This window comes from Physella acuta, unplaced genomic scaffold, assembly GCF_028476545.2.
Source record: "Physella acuta isolate Inbredline_101_S28 unplaced genomic scaffold, ASM2847654v3 ptg001682l, whole genome shotgun sequence".
NCBI lineage: Eukaryota > Metazoa > Mollusca > Gastropoda > Physidae > Physella > Physella acuta.
Genome location: NW_026733195.1, coordinates 33,575 through 52,313, shown reverse-complemented (window position 1 = coordinate 52,313; position 18,739 = coordinate 33,575). Strand labels below are relative to the sequence as shown.

The 18,739-nt window shown below is 32.8% G+C and overlaps 2 protein-coding genes across 2 annotated transcripts; both read right to left on the bottom strand.

Moving 5' to 3' along the window:
* Positions 1–222: 222 nt before the first annotated feature.
* Positions 223–8,421, bottom strand: LOC131929827 (spore coat protein SP96-like). Its single transcript, XM_059286216.1, has 8 exons — positions 8,253–8,421; positions 7,468–7,606; positions 5,518–5,625; positions 4,805–4,856; positions 4,195–4,353; positions 2,666–3,190; positions 1,958–2,107; positions 223–1,128 (listed from the first exon to the last, which is right to left on the bottom strand). Exons 1-8 carry the CDS (start codon positions 8,366–8,368, stop codon positions 947–949), a joined length of 1,431 nt encoding a protein of 476 aa, XP_059142199.1. The 5' UTR covers positions 8,369–8,421; the 3' UTR covers positions 223–946.
* A 252-nt stretch (positions 8,422–8,673) lies between these two features.
* LOC131929825 (A disintegrin and metalloproteinase with thrombospondin motifs like) lies at positions 8,674–17,599 on the bottom strand. Its single transcript, XM_059286215.1, has 10 exons — positions 17,530–17,599; positions 17,122–17,327; positions 15,854–15,946; positions 15,411–15,555; positions 13,433–13,656; positions 11,796–11,873; positions 10,795–10,946; positions 10,390–10,430; positions 8,973–9,084; positions 8,674–8,689 (listed from the first exon to the last, which is right to left on the bottom strand). The coding sequence occupies exons 1-10, from the start codon at positions 17,597–17,599 to the stop codon at positions 8,674–8,676; spliced, it is 1,137 nt and encodes a 378-aa protein (XP_059142198.1).
* Positions 17,600–18,739: the final 1,140 nt, after the last annotated feature.

Sequence of the window (18,739 nt, the reverse complement as noted above, 5' to 3'; positions counted from 1 at the left end):
GGACCCCCCCCTCCCCCCTACGAGTGTGACGTCATTTATGGATGACCCCTAATTTAACGCAAAGAAATTAATTTGGTTAAGAATGTTTACAAATAATAATAGTATTTTGAAAAAAAATATTTTTTTTAAGAAGTAATTAGATAAATACTAATTATATCTTAGCCATTTGAACTAACTGGCTACCAGGACACATTACAACAACAGACATATATTTTAGCATAATGATTCAATTAATGGCAGCGGTATAAGTAACTATAATTACATGTATCACATGTAAATTAAGAACTTCGTCGATTGTTCAGTTATTTATCTAAAATAATAAATAAACCACTTTAAAACACCTGTGAATTAGTACATAAATAAAGTTTATTGGTTGTAAATCCGGAATGTATTCAGTAAGACTGAGTAGAATGTAAATAATTGCTACTGAAAATATCCAGCAGAAAAAAAATGACCTGCAGGTTTTTATGACAGCTGATGTAGAATGGACTTAATAAAAAACGGTTAATGTCGTTTTGGGAGTATTCGGTTAGTGGATGGTAGTGGAGGTTGGAAGTAAATGGGAGGAGAGATTAAAATATCACTAAATAAAGTAAAAGATATTACAATAAAATAAAATGTCACCGAATAAAGTAAAAGATATAAAAATAAAATAAAATTTCGCTAAACAAAGTAAAATATATAACAATTAAATAAAATTTCAATGAATATGGTAAAAGATAAGATATAAAATAAAATTTCACTAAGTAAAATCAAAGAAATGACAATAAAATAATATTTTATCAAGTAAAGTAACAATACGACAGTAGAAAAATGTCACTAATTTAATAGATTAAAATATAACTTTCACACACACACACACACACACACACACACACAATACACTTATACACACGTATTCAAATAGATTAAGGCATTCGACTGATAATAGCTCAGCAATAGATGTTCACCATTCGGGAGTTACAATATGAACAACAAACAAGAAGATCCCGGCAGACACAACACTGAGGCTGTTGCCGCTAGCAGTTTGTCTGCCCGAGTTACATGTTTGACAGCATAGTTCTGGTGTGGTCTGACAGGCGTTGACAAGTGCGCATGCGGTGGGTTCACGGTCACCGTACTCACAACCTGAGGATAAGGAGTTACAAATATTGTTTATGCTTCCTATTGATTAAATAATACTTTGTGGAACGTTGTTTTGGTTTGGATTGGAGTGGTAGGCCAACTTTGTGGAGTACTTCTAGTCAAAAGTTTAGAGAAGCTTTTACACTCGAAATTAACGCACTCATACATAAACATACACACACACATACACATACACACATATATATATCTATATACATATATATATATATATATATATATATATATATATATATATTCATTGTTTATTTATATGTTTAAGATATAAAGGACACCCATGCACCCAAATAAATCCACAAATAATGATCCCAAAAATGTTATTACTTTCTTAAGCCTTGGGAAGCATTTACTTTTGCTATTCACATATCTCTGTTCTTAATTATGTGAGAAGCCCAAATGCAAAAGGGCTTAAGTGCATTTAAGGCAGCTTTTTAAAAAGAAAAACCACTATTTTGTTTAAATACAAATATCCATGTACTGATATTGAACATTTTATCGTTCAATTTTATCGCCTTTTTGAGGGTGATACAATTCCGCGTGTGCTTGGAACTGATGGAACTGATAGAGATGAATTTAAAAAAGGAACTTATATCATTTAAGAAAAGTTTACTTCAGCCATTTTGCATTTTGGCTCCTCAATCGCATTCAGTAATCGCCATTGCATTAGCGTTCGCTAATGTACGTTCAAACAGTTTTATTCTGGACGAGTTCATTGCAACAACTAGATCCCCAACATTAAACAACTAATTATTTTAATCCCTGTTTGACCCCATCTAAATCCCACATTCGCCAATCTACACAAATCTGACTTTACCTTTCACGCCACTAGCGGCACGGCCACAGGTGGAGCAGCATTGTGTGTGGACCATTGCCAGGTAACAGTAGCCAATGTTTTTCTCTGCTATGTCTGAACAGCTCATGTTGTCCATTACTGACCCGGTGGTGTCCACACAAACGATTGCCTCTGTGTTCGTATAAAATGAACGTTCAAATAAATACATATGTATGTATATTGTATACGTATATATTTGCATAGATACCCTTAAAAACCCAAAAGCCAATGTCGCAGATAAAATAGAGTTTACCTGTTATGTTACCCCCCCCCTCCCCCACCCACATATGAAGGGATAGTGTAATAAACTCTATGCAAAGCCTCCTTTACTTTCCCTAATGTTAGGCTGGTACCTATCAGAGCTGGGTGGACTCAGGGATAGCAGGAATATCCTACAGCCCAAGTCCGAACCGAGATTTGAACTAACGTTAATAAGAAACGCTCTCCCATTAGACCAGACAACCCATATATATATATATATATATATATATATATATATATATATATATATATATATATATATATATATATATATATATATATATATGTGTGTGTGTGTGTGTATGTGTGTGTGTGTGTGTATTTATATATTGGGTAAACAATATTGCTCAGTGAAACCTTTTTTAACGAAGTTAAACTCTATAAACAATATTAGTATTATTACGCCACATAAAAATGCTATATAATTACCTGTAGTTGTAGGTCGCAGTGTAGTTGTGTTGTTTCCTGTTGGTGATGCCGTCGTCGCCGTAACGGCTGCATCCGATGTTGATACTGTTGCTGCAGTTGATGTTGATGCTGTTGCTGCTGTTGATGTTGATGCTGTTGCTGCTGTTGATGTTGATGCTGTTGCTGCAGTTGATGTTGATGCTGTTGCTGCTGTTGATGTTGATACTGTTGCTGCAGTTGATGTTGATGCTGTTGCTGCTGTTGATGTTGATGCTGTTGCTGCTGTTGATGTTGATGCTGTTGAAACCTGTGTTGGTGGCGTCGATCCTGTTGTCTGAGTTAGAGAGGACGTCGATGCTGCTGTTGATTTTGAGGTGGTTGTCGAGATGGTGATTGTAGTTGTCGCGAGGGATGATGCCGACGGTGTAGTCGCCGCTGTTGTTATGGGTGCAGTGTAATTGCACGTTTCACAGCAGCCGGCTAAGTTTTCCTGGATACTACAAGAACTTGCCGTACATCCCGTAAATGTGTCTCCATATTCACACCCTGTAAAATAAAAATAAATGTTCGTCTACAATGGTAAGGACTTAACACTAGCTTAATAAATAATTTGTTCAATTGGTACCTACATCAACATTGGATACAGTGTTTTTTTAAGACTTTTTTCTCCGTGGGGGGGGGGGGGGGGGGGGAGTGATATTTTCGGCGTTGGGGGATGATGGGGGGGGGGGGGGGCAGACTAAATTTTCCGGGTGTGGGGGGGGGGGGGGAGGACGATACTAGTAAAAGTTTGTATTTTCTCTTTAAAAGTCATAACGTTCAGGTGGGTTGGGGCGGTAGACTATTTATGAAGCTGTCTTTGTAGGTTATACCTAAAATGATGTTAAATTATAATTCGCACAAACTACTATAAGGAAGGTGAGGATATAACCTGGACTGTCTTTTCTGTGATCAAAAAATCCTCGACGTAGAGTAGAGTAAAATCAGCACTATGAGCTTGAGGAGAAATGACACCCTCAGTCAGAGGCGTAGCGAGAGGGGTGGGGGTTGGGGGGGGGGGTGCGGACCGCACCGGGTGATACAATTTAGGGGGTGATACCAAGGCAAAAAATAGCAATACAAATTATAATATATAGAAAATTGAAATGATTAATTAGAATGACGTAAGCCTTCTAATGATAGAGAAAACATGCTACATCCAGCTGTATTTCTAAACGATACAAATCGTTAGTATTATCTGTGCACAGATTAGAGCAATCATCGTGTGGTGATGAAGGGGTGTGGGGGGGGGGGGTGTAAAAAATTAAATACATCAAGAAGAAAAAATATTTCAATACATATACACATGCGTATACACGTATATTATATATAGGTATATTAATATATATATATATATATATATATATATATATATATATATATATATATATATATATATATATATATATACTTTTTTTCTAAGGGGGCGGGATTGACATCATTAGGTGCGCACCATGTGACAACCGACATCGCTATGCCACTGCCCTCAGTGACACCATACATTTACCCACCTGGAACGTTTCTTTTCACAGCCTTGCAGGTAGCGCAGCAGAGTTTAAAAACGGAATCTTGATAGCAATACAGTTTAGACGTCTGCACAAGTGAAGCACACGTTTTGTTCCCAAGAGTAGAAAATATTTTCCGTGACTCATCTCCAAACACACAATCCTCTACACATATTTGTGAGGACGACGAAGAAGAAAAAATGTTTTTAAAAAATGTATTGAATTTATTTTTAAACAATAACATTTTATTTAAACTAAACTACTTTTTAAAATATAAAGATAATACATTTATTTAAACTGCGTAGGTATTTTGAACAGTTTATATAGTTGCAAAATCACTATATTTTAAAGGAGGTTTAATTACAATACTGTATTGAAATTAAATAATAATAATGAATTCATGTATGTTAGTCCGAGTGTTAGGTGGGGGGGGGGGGGGTGGGATTTTGGAATATATATAACTGTATGTTCTAGCGTTTGGATGACTATAGTTCCATAATGTTGTTTTACATGTTATATAAATGATTCCTATAGAATACTATAGATGTATTAAAACGCATGCTTAAAATCCTAAAATTTTCCAAACATACTTTCAAAGGAAAATATTTTAACATACCATCAACTATAGGGGCTGCTGCGTCCGTTACACAGTCACCTCCCTTACATAGCTATTTAAAAGAAAAACATCTTTTAAAGCAACATATGTGAACTAAATTTTATCGTTAAAACTAGATACCATTGTTTGAACCTTATTTTCTATTTAACATTTAAATTTGTTGTTTTATTAATTCAAGAAAATATATACAAAATCTAAACTTTACAATTCATTGTTATTTCTATTAAACACTTAACTAAATCTAACATACAAACAAATAATTCGAGGCATCCAATAATTTAACAATAATATTGTAATTGTTTTTTATACATCGATACTGTATCATAAAAACAAACAAATAATTCAAGGCTTCCAATAATTTAACAATAATTTAATAATTTTTTTATATATCGATACTGTCTCATAAAAACAAACAAATAATTCAAGACATCCAATAATTTTTCAATAATTTTATAATTTTTTTAATACATCGATACTGTATCATAAAAATAATTATGATGCAAATCCCTGGGTATCAATTCCAGACTTTTATTTTTGTTGAATAAAGAGTAAAATGTACAATATATTTATTAACGCGTTTTTTTATGTAAGTTTTAATTTAACGAAGAATCTAAAACAGCTTGCCATGGAACAAATGTAATTTTAATAAGGATCGAAAGAATTTTAAATTTAAAAAGATAGACGACCAAATTATAAACGAAACAAGCCCATACCTTTCCACTGCCGCAGGTTGTACCTTCTAGAGCATAAGCCATGTAACAAAGATTACTGAAACCATCACTACAATACATGTTCCTGCAGTATTCACTGGGATTTCGTAACTGTAACAAAGGAAATGGTTAATACAACTTTATTAAATGGCTGTTTACATCGTCCCTACAATAGATATTCCTACAATATTTAATGGATTTTAGAACCTGAAACAATGCAATAGTTTATAAAACTTTATTAAATGGCTCTTCACATCGTCCCTAAAATATATATTCCTACAATATTTACTGGGTTTTAGAACCTGAAACAATACAATAGTTTATAAAAACTTTATTCAAATGTTGTTCACATCGTCCCTAAAATATATATTCCTACAATATTTACTGGGCTTTAGAACCTGAAACAATGCAATAGTTTATAAAAACTGTATTAAATGGCTCTTCACATCGTCCCTAAAATATATATTCCTACAATATTTACTGGGTTTTAGAACCTGAAACAATACAATAGTTTATAAAAACTTTATTAAAATGCTGTTCACATCGTCCCTAAAATATATATTCCTACAATATTTACTGGGTTTTAGAACCTGAAACAATACAATAGTTTATAAAAACTGTATTAAATGGCTCTTCACATCGTCCCTAAAATATATATATACCTACAATATTTACTGGGTTTTAGAACCTGAAACAATACAATAGTTTATAAAAACGGTATTAAATGGCTCTTCACATCGTCCCTAAAATATATATTCCTACAATATTTACTGGGTTTTAGAACCTGAAACAATACAATAGTTTATAAAAACTTTATTAAAATGCTGTTCACATCGTCCCTAAAATATATATTCCTACAATATTTACTGGGTTTTAGAACCTGAAACAATACAATAGTTTATAAAAACTTTATTAAATGGCTCTTCGCATCGTCCCTAAAATATATATTCCTACAATATTTACTGGGTTTTAGAACCTGAAACAATACAATAGTTTATAAAAACTGTATTAAATGGCTCTTCACATCGTCCCTAAAATATATATTCCTACAATATTTACTGGGTTTTAGAACCTGAAACAATACAATAGTTTATAAAAACTGTATTAAATGGCTCTTCACATCGTCCCTAAAATATATATTCCTACAATATTTACTGGATTTTAGAACCGGTAACAATACAATAGTTTGAAAAACTTTATTGCATGGGTGTTCAAATCATGCCTACAATACATTGTTCCTAAAGTATTCACTGGGATTTCGTAGCGGCAACAAAACTACACAAACGTTTTTATTTTCAAGATGGCAATTTTTACCCGCGCAACCATATTTTTAAAAGAGTCCCTGATGCATGTCAATATTTTTTTCTTATTTTAGATACACTAATAATTACACAAAAAGGCTTATTAATTAAGTATTTATTTCTCCATCTTCGAACCCATTAATACCCAAAAAGAAACGGATGAATGTCATATTGGCAGAGGCGTCGCTAGGTGCGGTACCTTTTTGGGTCTCCACCATCAAAGGGAAATGATGTAGAGGCTATATATATATATATATATATATATATATATATATATATATATATATATATATATATATATATATATATATATATATATATATTTATATATATGCTAGCTTTAAATTTTTTATAGTAAAGATGTTTATCTATAATCGATTATTAATTCAACTGGATGTAGCATTTTGTTCTATATAGTTAGCAGGATTGAATCATAGATACACCCCCCCCCACATTTTGTCGCATAGTATATTTGTACTTAAAATACTTTTTTTTATCGTTCATTAAGCGCAATATGCAAATAGCATATTTCTTCTATATATTTTGCATTTTTTCCCCTTGGTGTCAACACCCCCCCCCCCACAAAATGTGTCATCCGGTGCGGTCCGCACTTACCGCCCGCACCTCGAGACCTCTCTGCATATTGGCTTACCCTGCAGTCATAAGAATTGTTCCCATATAGCATGACACACTGCTCTGATGGTGGATAGAGTTGACCCAACAGTTGACCGGATGTGTCTGGAATCTGGGAGTCTTGATTGAGTAGAGTTGTCAAACAAGCCGTACCCTTTCTAAAAAATAAATAAATCAGTTTTAATGTTCTTATAAATTAACCACAAAGGAAAAAACTAAATAAATCAAAACAATTGATTTTTTTTAAATAACGTAAATAGAAATATGAAACCAATCTACAAAAAAACATTAAAATTTTTAAAAAAATTTATTTAATGTTTTAAATTTGATCTGAACTAACAAAATTGTTGAAAATAAAACAAAATATGCCAATTTTTATTTCATTAGCACAATCTCGAAGGTTTTAAAAATTAATACCAATAACAACAGAAGTTACATAAATTTAACGAAAACATTATGCTGATAATCTGCTTAATGCAAGAATCTAAAGATACTTATTTTTAAAACTATTACGAAATTTAAATTGAAAATTCATACTTTCTGAAACTAATATAAAAGAATATTAGATTTATATTACTTATTTTAACACATTTCAACTAATCTGAAGTGGGTATTCTTAAACACGAAAGAACTTCATAATTTAGAAAAAAATAATTGATGTATTTGCACCCCCCCCCCCCGTCAAACATCCGATTTGTTTTTCCAACCCATTTTGGTGCCCACTAAGGTCGACGCCCGGGGACATATGTCCCCCCCCCCCCCCCCCCTTGCTACGCCTCTGGATGTATGTAATGTATAACTTACACAGTCTGCAAGAGTGTTGAGACATATCCGCTGAAGTAACTGGCACTGCAGTTCGAGAACTTCCATGGGTTAAGCTTTGTCTCGGGCGTCTCTTGGTAGTTAAGCGAAGTCGCCATTATGTAACGGTCAGCGTTATAGCATGTATTGCCATCTCCGTCATGTTTTGAAGATAAGCGGGTTCACGATCAAATAGTTAACAGTTAATGATGGTTGAGGACATGGTCACATTTGTTAACACATTTATTTAAACAAAAAATTCTTGTCAGTTTTATAAGACACATTATTAGACTCAATTTGGATTTATTTGAGGAAAATTGTAAAAAAAAAATAACTTTAGCAGTCTTGATTCAGTGTCTTAGAAATGAATATAAACAAACTCTTGGATCAAACTGGTAAATTGGTACGAGAGAAAGACGTTAACTTAGTGATAAATTGTTCTGATAAATACAGAAATTGTTATTACTTAGTTTACAAATACATGATGGGCTCATATTCGATAATACACTAACAGTGTTTCTTCCAGACTTTTTCCTCCAGGGGGGCACTTGAAACTTTTTATTTGGGGGGGAGGGGGGACTAAAATTTCCGGGGGGGGGGGGGGCTCAGATGCCTGGAAGAAACTCGGTACACAAAGGCTAAAATCGTATATCCGCCAACCGCGTCACCGGTATTGGACAAATGGAAAACACTACACAAGGATTAAACTATGAAAGCACTTACCCATGTCCTAGCTCGTGTGCTGCTGTATGTATGGAAGAGTAAACCCCCATTTCTTCAACAACTGAAGTGCTCAAACCACCAGCATTACACGTAGTACCCACATAAGCAAGACCTAAGACATTTTTCAACATCCAAAGGTATATTTATTTTTTCTCATGTTTAATTAAATATACATGTATGTAAAGACTCCTCTTAAGACCTAGCTATCCATTAGGTATAAGAAATAGATTTAATATGTTTTTTCACATCGGCACATAAAGGTTAATGTGGTCAGCACTTTGACCAGTCGTCTTTAATTTCCTTAACGTGAGTTAAGTACCAATCAGAACAGGGACGTTCCATTTACTTAAACCTGGATACGAACTCGTGACTTTCGGGTTAACAGTCAGGCGCTCTACCGCTGGGGACACGACGTCCAATTAAATATGCATGTTTCATTAAAAAATAACGTACCACATACCAGTGTTAAATACATTGATTAAGTACACGTGTTTATGAAACATAAATAAATCCAAAAAAAGACAACATAGTATTCCGTGTCATAGCTAGATTTCTCCAGAAAAGTCTAAAATTCTACACTGGAACAAACGTGATGTCATTAATGAGCAGCGAAACATCAACTTAACTGAAGCATTTTTTACTTTCTCGTATATACGAAGTATAGAGAAAGTCTTGAAATCGTGCAAAAAAAAACTCGAGATTTTTTACAAATCTCGACGTTTTACACCTCACTGATACAGAAAAACATAAATTTTGCAATCTTGTCCGTATGTCTGTGTGTCTGTGGATGTTTGTGTGTGTGTGTGTCTGTCTGTCTGTCTGTGTGTAAACACGATCACTTGAGTACCGTTACAGTTAGGTTGACAAAATTTCATATATAAGTATTTTATCAAAATCGTAGATCCGTATTAACTTTTGAGCGATTTCCGATAACCGGAAGTGGTACTTTTTCTACTTTGAATTTATCAAAAGCCTATAACTTGAATACTATTTTAGATAGATAAATGAAATTTCACATGTAAGTAAAAGATCTACATCTCTACCCTCTGACAAATTTTGAGTAATTTCCATTAACCGGAAGTACTAATTTACGCTATTTCCGATTTCTAAAAAAACTCATGTAAATTTATAAAGTACTAATAATATTGCGTACTATTATACACATTTTGTTTTGGCGTTCACTTGGTGCGCAATTCTTTTTTTCTATGAGATTCTATCCTTATTTTAAAAGTTTAAGTAATTAAAAATCATGTCTATATTCCAAGTTATATAAGAATATTCGAGAAAGTTTAGGGGAGATCAATCCCGGTTTATTCAATATGTAGGCTATAGTCAGTTATGCGTTGTTGTTCTCCGCATAATAGTATATCAATCCCTATAAAACAGTTAAACTATAAGAAAGAGAATTTTAACTTACCTAGTAGATCGGCATTGCGATTAGAATCGGTTAAGTTGTAGCTACGACAGAAGAAACAAAATAAGCATTAAAAATACCTTCGTGATATAAAGCATATGCAGTGAAAATAAGACAATTTCAGTAGTGACTGTAAAATTTTAAAATGTGCCACCAAAGCCAAGATCAAATTTTTTTATCCCCATCAATTCCAGATAATCATTCTCAGCTTAATGGAAATTTACGCAACATATTATTATTACTAATTAATCAAACTTGTTATATATCTAGTACTTAACCGTGGCAGGGGAACCCACTGCGATGTATTTTCTTCAATATAATATATATATATATATATATATATATATATATATATATATATATATATATATATATATATATATATATATATATATACATATAATTTACCCGATAAACAACATGACGTGGTCATATGGTATAAACAGAGACCCTTCGTTGGTCTTAACGTAGTCAGCCAAAATATTCAGTCCAGCATAGCTGTCCACATAGTTTTCAGCAAGTGTTGTCGCATTGTTTGTGAATGGTGATGCATCGGAGGTCTAGCATACATACATAGACATGCCTATATATATATATATGTCTCATATATATATATATATTATTTATATACATTTATATATATATATATATTTATATATATATATATGTGTGTTTATATATATATATATATATATATATATATATATATATATATATATATATATATATATATATATATTAATATAGATATATATATATTAATATAGATATATACATAGATATATATATATTTATATATTTATATATATATATATATATATATATATATATATATATATATATATATATATATATATATATATATATATATAAATATATAATTAAAAATATAAATATAAATAAATATATATATATATATATATATATATATATATATATATATATATATATGTATATATATATATATATATATATATTATTTATTTATTTATTTATAATATGTATATTAACAACTACTGAACAAGTTTGTAAAAAGTAAAAATGTATAATATTCTAATCATATTCTAAAGAACTAGGACAAGTACTTATAAACAGAGGTTTCAGATTTTATTAGCTGTAGTAAAGTCAACTTAAACCAAGCTATCGGCAGAGAAGATAATATTAATAACCACCTACTAATGTTATTACACGTTTACGAGCTAGTAAATTTTGTTAGTTCCTTGTCTAGTGTAATAAAATGCAAATTTTCTATTGTTCATAACATAAATGTAGCTAACTTATGATTTTAATACAAGATAGTTCTATGTATGTATTTGTTTGCGGTAAGCTTTTAGGTTTTGGTGAATGTATAAGTATGAAAAAACTATATCAGTTAAACATTTTTCTAGTTTTATGGTGTATAGACTTACCTCACAGATAATGATTTTTTTCAGTCTAACGTTAAGAATGAAGTTGGTTGTAGTTATGCTATGATACATGCTATCAACCTAGAGAATCAGAAAGTAATAGTGAGAATCTAATATATAAAGCTCCGTTCTGTATGTAATGCATTTGTATGTCGTTGGAATTGTACGATTTTAAGTGTTAGAAAAATTATCGTGCGCATTTGTCTAAATTTATGAGCTAAAAAATTACCATTGAAAGTGTTGGGAAATCATTTTCATTTTTCAAATTACAGTAATAATTGTCGGCATGTTCATTAAACACAAGTTTAAAAAAAATATCATCTTTTACAAAAATTCTAATTATGTCTTTATTTAGTCCTATAGCACTTACTTCCCTTTGATAAATTAGGAAAACAAAATTACTTCCCTTTATAAAACCATTGCATTAGTCGAAAATAATTTACTTTTTAATTACTTTGTTTTGGTGTTGGGAAAAAAAATAATTACATAATTAGCGGGGATTGATCAAGTGCAAATGTTGTAGGTATTTTACGGATAAGCTTGGAGTATTAAAATTGTTCATCAAATTGAAACAGGCGCGTTCGTTTAAGTGAGTGCAAAAGACTATGAATAAGTTGGGGTACTATAGTCGTTCATTAAGCTAAAACAGGTGATTCCGCCCCGGGCGTTTATGTTCGCGTTAGTGTTTTCTTTGTGTTTAGGTGGGTTTGCGTTAGTGGTTGCGTTTTGATTTGGTTCGTTTTTGTTCTTTCTTTTTTCGTTTTTGTTTGTGTTTTTTTTGTTTGGGTTTGTATTTGTGTTTTTGGTTGGTTTTGCGTTTGGATTTGGTTTGTTTTCGTTTGCTTTTTCGTTGTTTTTTTGTGTTGGTATTGGTGTTTGTGGTTGGGTTTGTTGTTAGGTTTTTGTTTTCGTTTGCTTTTTTGTTTGTTTTTTCTTTGTGTTTGTATTGGTGTTTGTGGTTGTGGTTGGGTTTGTTGTTAGGTTTTTGTTTTCGTTTTTATTTGTAATTGTGTTAGCGTTATGTTTGCGTTTTGTTGTTTTGGTTGGTTGTGGTTTGGGTGGGCAATGCCGGGTTTATGATGATTACTAAACACACAGGTAATGGTCTTTAACAGAAAGGTTTTTCACAGAAGCCAGAGCAGGGCCTGGCCGGGACGGCTAGTTTATATATAAATCATGTTTGTATTTCCACAAGTATACACATATAAATACGCATGCACCCTTACACATATAGTCATATATATATATATACATAAATATATATATATATATATATATATATATATATATATATATATATATATATATATATATATATATATATATATATATATATATATATATATATATACATTATAGATAGGGATATGGATTCATATTATGAAAAGCGTGGGGTTAGGGTTAAGAACACACGTAGTATCAGTTATAGGGATAGGTCTGTATTTATGTACCTACATGATTATGCCATGTCTCAGAGTGGATTAGCTTAATTACCTTAATGTGTTGCCTCCCATTAACAAATTCGAATTTCACAACTGGGAATGAGACTATCACGAAAACACGATACACGTTGTTGACAAGCCCATGTTTGTTTCAAAACGAAGTGTGAGTGAGATACAATGTATTAGCAATATGCTCACCCCATTGAAAATCAAAGAAAAATATTTCTGTATGTTTCTGATGGCGTCATCTCTCACACCCGTGGCTTTAGCCAGGAAGATCTTCCAGCAGCCAAAGTCTACCATAGCAACCACGTCAATGTAGTAGTCGGGTTTTGTCTGGCGTTTACGGCGACGATTGGTTAATGGGGGAATAAATGTTGGATTATTTATATTGATGCCTTTTGCGACGTCTGTGTTTTTTTCTGTTCAGAAAAAAATAATTATTTAGTTAATACGCTTTATTTTTTTTTACTTTCTCATATATAGAGTATAGAGAAAGTATTGTAATCGTGCAAAAAATCGCTTGAAATTTTGACAGTTTTCAGCAATTTACAAATCACTCCTTCTTCACATCCGGAGTATAGAGGACTTATTTTAATCTGGAGAAAATTATAAATCCAGATATATTAAAATGTTGGCGTTTTATGCGTAATCGAGTCGGAAAAACGGGACTTGGCAAATCTGTCCGTATGTCTCTCTGTGTGTGTGTATATGTGTCTGTATAAACGATAACTTGTGTACCGTTACATCAAGGTTGTTAAAATTGTATATATTATTTTAAGTGTTCTTTCAAATTTGTAGTTCCGTTTCAACTTTTCATCGATTTTCGATAACAGGAAGTGGAACTTTCTATCAGGGACTGTTCTGAAAATATGTTTGCATGGCAACGGTGAACATCTTATTATCATTATTACTACAATTACCACTACTGATTATAATTTTGCTTATGCTTATGCTTATGCTTATGCTTATGCTTATGCTTATGCTTATGCTTATGCTTATGCTTATGCTTATGCTTATGCTTATGCTTATGCTTATGCTTATGCTTATGCTTATGCTTATGCTTATGCTTATGCTTATGCTTATGCTTATGCTTATGCTTATGCTTATGCTTATGCTTATGCTTATGCTTATGCTTATGCTTATGCTTATGCTTATGCTTATGCTTATGCTTATGCTTATGCTTATGCTTATGCTTATGCTTATGCTTATGCTTATGCTTATGCTTATGCTTATGCTTATGCTTATGCTTATGCTTATGCTTATGCTTATGCTTATGCTTATACTTATGCTTATGCTTATGCTTATGCTTACGCTTATGCTTACGCTTATGCTTACGCTTATGTTTACGCTTACGCTTACGCTTACGCTTACGCTTACGCTTACGCTTACGCTTACGCTTACGCTTACGCTTACGCTTACGCTTACGCTTACGCTTACGCTTACGCTTACGCTTACGCTTACGCTTACGCTTACGCTTACGCTTGTGCTTGTGCTTGTGCTTGTGCTTGTGCTTGTGCTTGTGCTTGTGCTTGTGCTTGTGCTTGTGCTTATGCTTGTGCTTGTGCTTGTGCTTGTGCTTGTGCTTGTGCTTGTGCTTGTGCTTATGCTTATGCTTATGCTTATGCTTATGCTTATGCTTATGCTTATTAATATGCTTATGCTTATGCTTATGCTTATTAATATGCTTATGCTTATGCTTATGCTTATGCTTATGCTTATGCTTATGCTTATGCTTATGCTTATTAATATGCTTATGCTTATGCTTATTAATATGCTTGTGCTTGTGCTTGTGCTTGTGCTTGTGCTTGTGCTTACGCTTGTGATTGTGATTGTGATTGTGATTGTGATTTTGTTTGTGATTTTGTTTGTGATTGTTATTTTGTTTGTGATTGTGATTGTGATTGTGATAGCGAGGGGGGGGGCGGTGGGTGCGGACCGCACCGGGTGACACCATTTAGGGGGGTGACACCAAGGCAAAAAATAGTAAAATTTATAGAGAAAAATTTGAAGGGGGTGGAGGGTGCAAATCGAAATTGAAAGTTTGTCACCCGGGAAGAGTCGCTTTGGCCTCTGCGTGGGGAGGGGGGGGGGGTGACACCACTAAGTGCCGCACCGGGTGACACCCGACCTCGCTACGCCACTGGCTATGAGCATGTACAACTCAACAACTTACTGGGCACCACGTAATCAAAAGCGTTAGCAGGATAAGGCTTGAGCTCCTGAAGGTCGAAATGTTCAAACTGTGTGGACACGTCTCGCTCAGCACGTGCAGTAGGTGAGAGCGTGTAGACCACGCCGTCGTGAGTAAAAGTACCTCTCTGACAAAAATGTAATACAACATTAATTTGAAACAAATGGTATTGTTTTGTTAAACAAGTTTTAAAAAGCACACGAAATGCTTATTCGTCTTCATATGATGTGAATATTATTTTCTTTTAGACCTTTGGGTTATAAGGAGAGATGCGTTAGGGTAAATATTCTGTAACATCGGATATATATATATATATATATATATATATATATATATATATATATATATATATATATATATATATATATATATATATATATATATATATAGTGCAAGTAGATGCAGAGCATGAATTAAAAGGTTACCAGTGAAAGTCGAGTGTCATTGTCCGTGGATCCATCTATTCTTTCAATCTGTAGGGCGGCGTTACCTTCTACGTCCTGATAGTAGCCCATATTCTGTTGAAACATGCTATGTTAGAAGTGGTATATTCCTAGCAATAAATGATAGGTTACTAATTTGGAGTGATAAATTAATAGCATAAATTATATCTAGCTGAATGAAAGTTACTAATAAGGAGTGGTATATTCGTATTAATGATGTATAGATAGCTCATCTGAAAAATTTGCTAGTGATAAAATTCCAACTACATTTTAAAACTCAAAGCAAGAGGATACAAATTAGTGACCGTTGCTCGTTTTATAATTTACTCGAATAAATTAAAAACAATGTTTCGAGCCATTATCATCCTCTCAACATTGCATTTACCGCATCAATATGGTAAAATACTTAACCGTAAAATCGAAAGTTTCAACAGATAATGAATTTAATGTAATTTTGTGTGTAGTTGAAAGGGGAGGGAAGGAAAACTACCGAAACATTTGTACAATAGACCATGCCAGACAAAAAAAAGTCTGCAAAGAAAATGGATGGGTTAACTCTGGGAGAAGTTCCAAAGATGACAGATACCAATGAAGCATGGAGAAACTGGTCAAAAAGACACTTAGGGCGCACCAACGGTCCATTTTGACTAACGAGAAATAGTGACAAAGTGGGTCAAAAGGTTAAACCTCAAATTTAATGAGATAATCGAGACAGGACAAATTTCTCGCTCACAACCTTCACTGGATACTTCTAGTTTTGCTCTCCCTTTATATTATTATATTGAAATAATTTTACTATGCCGACATATGATTATTTATGTAAATATAATACACACACACGTAATAAATATGTATTTCTTTTATAGTTAAATACGTATTTATAATTTTATAGGTGTATATATAAAAAGTTGAGGACGTAACATGTGTGCACGTATATGTTTTTCTATATGGAGGCAGAGTTGTAAAAAAAAAAAGCAATAGAATAATATACTTAAGTAAAAATATGATCAGAAACATTTACTTAATAACTGTATAGTTTTGTCAATTCACTGGCATTTTAATATATCTGTATTCTTGTCAAAATATAGTATCCCCTAAAGAGCTAACAATCGTTTTATAAGTATATTCTGTCTTTATATAACTTAATAGATAATATAACGGTAAAATGATTTATAATGTTAAACGTATAATTAAATTTTACGGTAATAATAATAGTAAACAACGTTAAATAAGAGCCCAATAATACTCACTTCAGGAATGACGACAAACTCTCTAGCAGGAATCGGGCGTCCATCTTTGTCAGTTGTCAATGTATAGACCGGCGTGTCTAGACGGATATAAGGAACACGCTGCATGCGAAGTTCGGCTGTTGTGTTAACGCTGATGACAACGGTTATGTTGACGTAATCAGGTGGTGTTTGGTTTATGACGTCACTGGTGCTGTACTTTAAACGCACTGACAAAACACAGATACGTTAAAAATACCAAAGTAGTTTCCCTGTTAATACATGCACACACACACACACACACACACACGCACATATATATATATATATATATATATATATATATATATATATATATATATATATATATATATATATATATATATATATATATATATATATATATATATATATATATTAGAAAAAACTTACCTGTTATGCCAGAGCTAAAACGTATAAGGAACACCATAGCTAAGACCCAGGTAACAATCATGGACCTCATGTTGGCTATTTGATATAATTAGAGCAAATTCCAATGTGATCTTTATGCTCTAGGCACTGTTATGTTCATTTGAATCCAACACTATCCCAGCTAGATTGATTTCCAGACACCAACATGTTCATCTGTAATCTGTCGTGTAACTCGTATTTATAACGCGCTAGCCGTCTCTGTATGTACCACCTGTTAATAAACGTCCTCCAAGCCTGACTTCTGTTACGTCCTGTATCGCTACGTAGAAAAACTTAACGTATAAGCTAAAGGCGACTCAGTCAAGCGTGTCTTGGAAAGAGGTGGTTAAAAAATACAAGGAATTCTGCCTTTGTCCCTAATAATACATTACACAACTACATGTTTGAAAATGTTTATACAATACAAGATACGATTGATCTCTCAAGAAACAGTATTTATATTATTCAATATATTTAACGATTATTAAAAGTTATTAAATAGAAGGAAGCTAAAGAATTTAAGTATCACCTTAACTTAAAGTCACTTAAAGAGACGATAGCTATATCGACTAGCTAATTTTTTTGAGATTACGAACTAACTTGAATATTTCCCAGATACTAAGCAGACTTCTAATTGAGAATGATTCATACAGGGTTTATTTGTACACTAGAACCGAACATAAAACGTCACACATCACATCACAAATGCCTTCTTCTTCTTCGTCATTCTTAATATTGGTGTTGGAATGTATTCCCTTCAACACAATGTAGTATACGTGTCAAATGTTTATGCGCCATATAGGCCGTCGACTCCGATTTTAGCCTTCTTTTCTTTTTGAATTTGCTTCCTTGCCTTTGTCCAACCTAGAACAAACTACAAAGCACGAGTTGTAGAAGAGTTGCTGTCCCCAGCTGTCCAGCCACAAATGCTCGAGGGTTTGAACACGAGACTTTTCGGTTTAGCAACCATGAGTTTTATCGACTCGATCACGCCGACCCCTAACACACAAAAGCGTAACGTCTCTGATACTATATCTTAGACCGACAAAATATTTCAGAGTAAATATCTTAGGCAGACAAAGTATCTCACACAGAAACAACAGACAGAAAAAAATATCTCAGACGGTAAAATATTTCAGAAAACATAATTTAGACAAAGTAGTTCATGAAAAAAATAACAGGCAGATTAATT